Genomic DNA, 6,000 nt, shown 5'->3' on the forward strand with positions numbered 1-6,000 from the left:
CAGGGTCAGCTCACCTGAAGGCCCTCGCATAAAATCTTTTACAGGGTCAGCTCACCAGCAGGCCCGCACCTCAAATCTTTTACAGGGTCAGCTCACCAGCAGGCCCGCACCTCAAATCTTTTACAAGTTCAGCTCACCAGCAGGCCCGCAGCTCAAATCTTTTACAGGGTCAGCTCACCTGAAGGCCCTTGCATATAATGTTTTACAGGGTCAGCTCACCAGCAGGTGCTCGCATATAATTTTTACAGGGTCTGCTCACCAGCAGGCCCGCACCTAAAATCTTTTACAGGGTCAGCTCATCTGCAGGCCCGCATCTAAAATCTTTTACAGGGTCAGCTCACTTTCAGGCCCGCACCTAAAATCTTTTACAGGGTCAGCTCACCTGCAGGCCCTCACCTAATTATACCTAATAGGTAATTTGTGCGCATGCTGCCTTGCTTAGATGTGGTAGCCGTAGCCGTTTCTCAGGCTCCCTTTCCAGAATCAAACACTGATTCCCCGTTACCGTAGTTACAATGGTTTGCGCTGACAATAACGTTGATAGGCCACACATCCGAAAGAATTTTCACCGTCACAGGGATGTGCGATCGGGCCCAGTTTAACTAGAGTCACCTAAGCGGCATCAGGCCCTTGCCTATAATGTTTTAGATGGTCAGAACCACAGGCCCTTGATCTAAATGTTTTTGAGGGTCACCAGCAGGCTATCAATCATACATTTTTAAGGGTGTTTATGATGCCCTCCTTTTGTGTAATAAAGGGTGTATTGGAGTGCCCTTTCACTCAGTGCATAGGCTTTATGAGTGTAGGAGTCCCACTACATGAACAATTGTACCACAATGTGAATGAGGCCCTCCTTTATGTGATATACAGGTTGTATTGGAGTGCCTTTTCCTTGTAATTTTTGGCAGCACTTGCACTTTATATACAAGTAAATATACAGGAAAGAATGTTTCCTATCAATATTTCCTCTCAAAATCGATTTTTTTATTCGGTTTTGTCCGTATTATTGTCAGTCTGTAAAAGTGGCATACTATTCGGACAACATCGTTCCCAGCAGCGACCTGCGAGTCCAAGATGCATCCAGACATCCTTCCCATGCTGTTACAGAACCATTTTGGTGGTGTTTCCATAAATTTCTGACATTTTTCTATGAACCAGGCACCCTCCCCTCTTCAGAACATGGGGTACCTGGTTTAATGCTTGGGCTCTCCCATTGACTTCCATTATACTCGGGTGCTCGGTCAAGCACCCGAACATCCTGATGTGTTCGGCCTGAGCCCCCGAGCACCCGAACATCCTGATGTGTTCGGCGCGAGCCCCCGAGCACCTGAGCCACTACGGTGCTTGATCAACACTAGATTTTATTTTATGCTAGTCTTTTATGGAGCTGTCATTATTTCATCACTGACCTTTTTGACACATACGTTTGCATACACCATATCTAACTTTTTATTGAATGTTTTTATAGGAAATCGACCAATCCTGTCAAGTGGACAGCAATGAAAATGTGACAAAAAATCATCATCTTATTGTAAAGCCTGGAGTTAATTCTGATGCAGTAAGTAGAATAAGCCAGTTATAAAAATAAAACACTGTTGTATTTGTCAAGAATTTTCTTACACTATAAAAACTTTTATCAGTCATACACTAAAATGCATGAGCAGAGGTCATTTGCATATAATATTAATCTATTTTATAGTACTGTGGCTTGATATTGCAGCCTAGCCCCCATCACTTCAATGGGGCTGAGCTACAACTCCGCCATGTGATGTCACATGGCCTAGGAAGAGGCTGCGGCACTTATGGATTACCGGCCTCTATTAACGGCTGATCGACGGGGGTCCCAGGTGTCGGTTGGGTCATTAATGTTTATTACCGGATAACCCTTTTAAAATAAGACAGAGCAATAAGTGCAGAAGGTCAGCAAAGATTATGAGTATGGTGATTAGGGATTGGGAGCTGAAGTGAAGGAAGGTGCAAATTTTGTCTAAATAATGTTTCTTAAAACCAGGAGTTAGATTAAGTTCTTGGGTCAATAGTTGGAATGTAGTCAACACTTTATATTTAAAATGATGACTATATTCCAGCTAAGGACTAAGGCTGAGTTCACATGGCTGAGATTTCCGCGCGTGGGTGCAATGCGGGAGGTGAATGCATTGCACCCGCACTGAATCTGGACCCATTCATTTCTATGGGGCTGTGCACATGAGCTGTGATTTTCACGCATCACTTATGCGTTGCGTGAAAATCGCAGCATGCTCTATATTGTGCGTTTATCACGCAACGCAGGCCCCATAGAAGTGAATGGGGTAGAGTGAAAATCACAAGCATCCGCAATCAAGTGCGAAGGCGGTGCGATTTTCACGCATGGTTGCTAAGATGACAGTCTATTCACTGTATTATTTTCCCTTATAACATGGTTATAAGGGAAAATAATAGCATTCTTTATTACAGAATGCTTAGTAGGTGGTCAATTGAGGGTTAAAAAAGAAAAAAATCATTAACTCACCTTCTCCTCTTGATCGCGTAGCTGCCGGTCTCTTCTTACTTCTTTAATTATGAGCTGCCGGCTAAAGGACCTGTGCGGATGCGTTCAGGGTGCGTTCAGTGAAACTCGTACCATTTTGCAAGCAAGTTCAGTCAGTTTTGTCTGCGATTGCGTTCAGTTGTTCAGTTTTTTCCGCGCGGGTGCAATGCGTTTTGATGCGTTTTTAACGCGCATGATAAAAAACTGAAGGTTTACAAACAACATCTCTTAGCAACCATCAGTGAAAAACGCATCGCACCCGCACTTGCTTGCGGATGCAATGCGTTTTTCACGCAGCCCCATTCACTTCTATGGGGCCAGGGCTGCATGAAAAACGCAGAATATAGAACATGCTGCAATTTTTACGCAACGCGGAACTGATGCGTGAAAAACAACGCTCATGTACACAGACCCATTGAAATAAATGGGTCAGGATTCAGTGCGGGTGCTATGCGTTCACGTCACGCATTGCACCCGCGCGGAAAACTCGCTCGTGTGAAAGGGGCCTAAGGCTGGGTTCACACGAGCGTGTCCGGATTAGTTCCGTATGCGTCCCGGTGTGTTGCGGCAAACCCGCGCGAGTAGGAATGCAATTGCAGTCAGTTTTGACTGCGATTGCGTTCCGATGTTCAGTTTTTATCGCGCGGGTGCAATGTGTTTTGCACGCGCGTGATAAAAAACCGACTGTGGTACCCAGACCCGAACTTCTTCACAGAAGTTCAGGTTTGGGTTCGGTGTTGTGTAGATGTTATTATTTTCCCTTATAACATGGTTATAAGGGAAAATAATAGCATTCTGAAAACAGAATGCTTAGTAGGTGATCAATTGAGGGTTAAAAATAAAATTAAAAAATAACTCACCTTCTCCTCTTGTTCGCGTAGGTCCCGATCTCTTCTTTACTTCTTTAAAGATGAACTATGGGCTAAAGGACCTTTGGTGACATCAGATCACATGCTCCAATCACATGGTCCATCACCGCGGTGATGGACCATGTGATTGGAGCATGTGATCTGACGTCACCAAAGGTCCTTTAGCCCATAGTTCATCTTTAAAGAAGTAAAGAAGAGACCGGGACCTACGCGAACAAGAGGAGAAGGTGAGTTAATTTTTTTTTATTTTTTTTAACCCTCAATTGATCACCTACTAAGCATTCTGTTTTCAGAATGCTATTTTTTTCCCTTATAACCATGTTACAAGGGAAAATAATATAGTGAATAGACTGTCACCTAGCAACCATGCGTGAAAATCGCACCGCATCCGCACTTGCTTGCGGATGCTTGCGATTTTCACGCAAACCCATTCACTTCTATGGGGCCTGCGTTGCGTGAAAAACGCAGAATATAGAGCATGCTGCGATTTTCACGCAACGCACAAGTGATGCGTGAAAATCACCGCTCATCTGAACAGCCCCATAGAAATGAATGGGTCAGGATTCAGTGCGGGTGCAATGCGTTCACCTACCGCATTGCACCCGCGCGGAATACTCGCCCGTGTGAACCCAGCCTAAGGCTACATTCACACAAACGTATTTCATTTCCTTGTCCGTTTGTTTTTTGTTTTTTTTGCGGATAGGATGCAGACCCATTCATTTCAATGGGTCCGCAAAAAATGCGGACAGCACACCATGTGCTATCCGCATCCGTATGTCTGTTCCGTAGCCCCACAAAAAAGATAGAACATGTCCTATTCTTGTCCGTTTTGCTGACAAGGATAGGCATTGTTACAATGGATCCGCAAAAAAAAAAATGTATGCAATACAGAATGTCATCGGTTATTTAGCGGATCTGCAATTTGCGGACCGCAAAACACATACGGTCATGTGAATGTCTCCTAACTAAGCCTTCTAACATCCTAAAAATAAAATATTTACAAAATGATGCCAACTGAAAGTAGGCATATGCTAAATGTTAATTACGGTAATAACTATTTTAAGATGTATTACTATCTCAAATTTAGAAAATTAAAAAAATTTCCAAATTTTCTCTAAAATTAGCTTTTTTTTTTAAGTACGATATATTTACCCAAATTTACCACTAACATGCAGTAAAATGTAGTTACAAATGTCGGATTTGCAAAATTAGACCATAGGGTACTTTCACACTTGCGTTAAAGTTTTCCGGTATTGAGTTCCGTCCTAGGGGCTCAATACCAGAAAAATACTGATCGGTTTTATCCTAATGCATTCTGAATGGAAAGCGTTCAGTATGCATCAGGATGTCTTCAGTTCAGTTCTTTTACGGTATTTGGACGGAGAAAAAAACGCAGCATGTTGCATTTTTCTCTCCAGCCAAAATTACGGAACTTCCGGTCTGCGCATGCACAGACCTTTAAAAATTTTAAAATAAATAAATACTGGATCCGTTTTTTTCCAGATGACACCAGTATTTTGATGCATTTGTCAGCCGGATCTGCATCCGGATCCAGATGCCTACCGGAATCCTTCAGCGCAAGTGTGAAAGTACCTTTAGTCTTTAAGGTGAAAACTGCATGTTCCCTTAAAGGGAATCTGCTACCTCTACTATGCTGCCCTCGCTGACTGACAAACCAGCTGATTTCTGGACTAAAATGAAGTTAATTTACAGTATTGACAGGGCAACCTCGCAGTGCACGCCAGCATTGTAATGGAAATGAGTCTGATGAGACTTTTGGCCCTGCCCTCCCCAACTTCTACCCATGACTGGCAGATTTATAGCAAAGAAACCTGCCAGTCATGAGTAAGAGGCAGAGGTGGATGGGTCCACAAGTCCCATAAGACTCATCTCTCTTACAGCACTGGTGTGTTGTCAGTATAGTAAAAGTACTGAAAACTAGCCCAGAAATGGCAGTGACAGTGAAATCAGCGGGTCTGTAACTGTACTATGCTACCCTTAGAGAGGGCAGCATAGTAGAAGTGACAGGTTCCCTTTAAGGGGTTTAAAAAATTCAGTTGATCACAGACTAGTCTATTAGTGTGCATCACAAACTGTATATTCTTAGCCATATTCTGTGTGCTGCTGACACTAATAATGCTGTCATGCCGTTAAAGAACTTGAAGGGGTTGGATACAGTCCTAGGGGACCACACAATGTCATACATTACTTTTCGAGCAATTGAGACATTTTTATTTGGGTTGAATTTATTTAGACTAAATCAAATCTGATGGCCGAACTGAAAGAATCAGAACTGAAATGAACTTCAGGAAATTAGCTCATCTCTATTTGTAATAGACAGACTATACTTGCCTCTGAGCTACAATTCTAAACTTTTTTACTTTTCTTTACCTTTTCTTCACTGTTGGTAGACTACAGTCGATGGACTTATCATACTACAACAATTTCCATTCTCCTCAAGTCTCCAGCGTATGTCTGTGATATCACAAGTTATAGGAAGTAATGAACACTTGGTTTTCATGAAGGGAGCTCCAGAAATGGTAACAAACTTTTGCAACCCTGAATCAGGTAATGTTTATTGATAGATCATTATGTCTTATATTG

The 6,000-nt window shown here is 42.7% G+C and overlaps 1 protein-coding gene across 1 annotated transcript in view; it reads left to right on the forward strand.

Annotated features, from left to right (window-relative positions):
• The window catches only part of LOC120997965 (probable cation-transporting ATPase 13A4), a 216,057-nt gene that overhangs the window by 118,043 nt on the left and 92,014 nt on the right, over nucleotides 1-6,000 (forward strand). Inside the window, exons 15-16 of the mRNA XM_040428349.1 lie at nucleotides 1,469-1,558; nucleotides 5,808-5,964. Coding sequence (XP_040284283.1) covers nucleotides 1,469-1,558; nucleotides 5,808-5,964 — 247 coding nt within the window. The remainder of the gene's footprint in view (nucleotides 1-1,468; nucleotides 1,559-5,807; nucleotides 5,965-6,000) is intronic.

Source organism: Bufo bufo, chromosome 4, assembly GCF_905171765.1.
Source record: "Bufo bufo chromosome 4, aBufBuf1.1, whole genome shotgun sequence".
Lineage (NCBI taxonomy): Eukaryota > Metazoa > Chordata > Amphibia > Anura > Bufonidae > Bufo > Bufo bufo.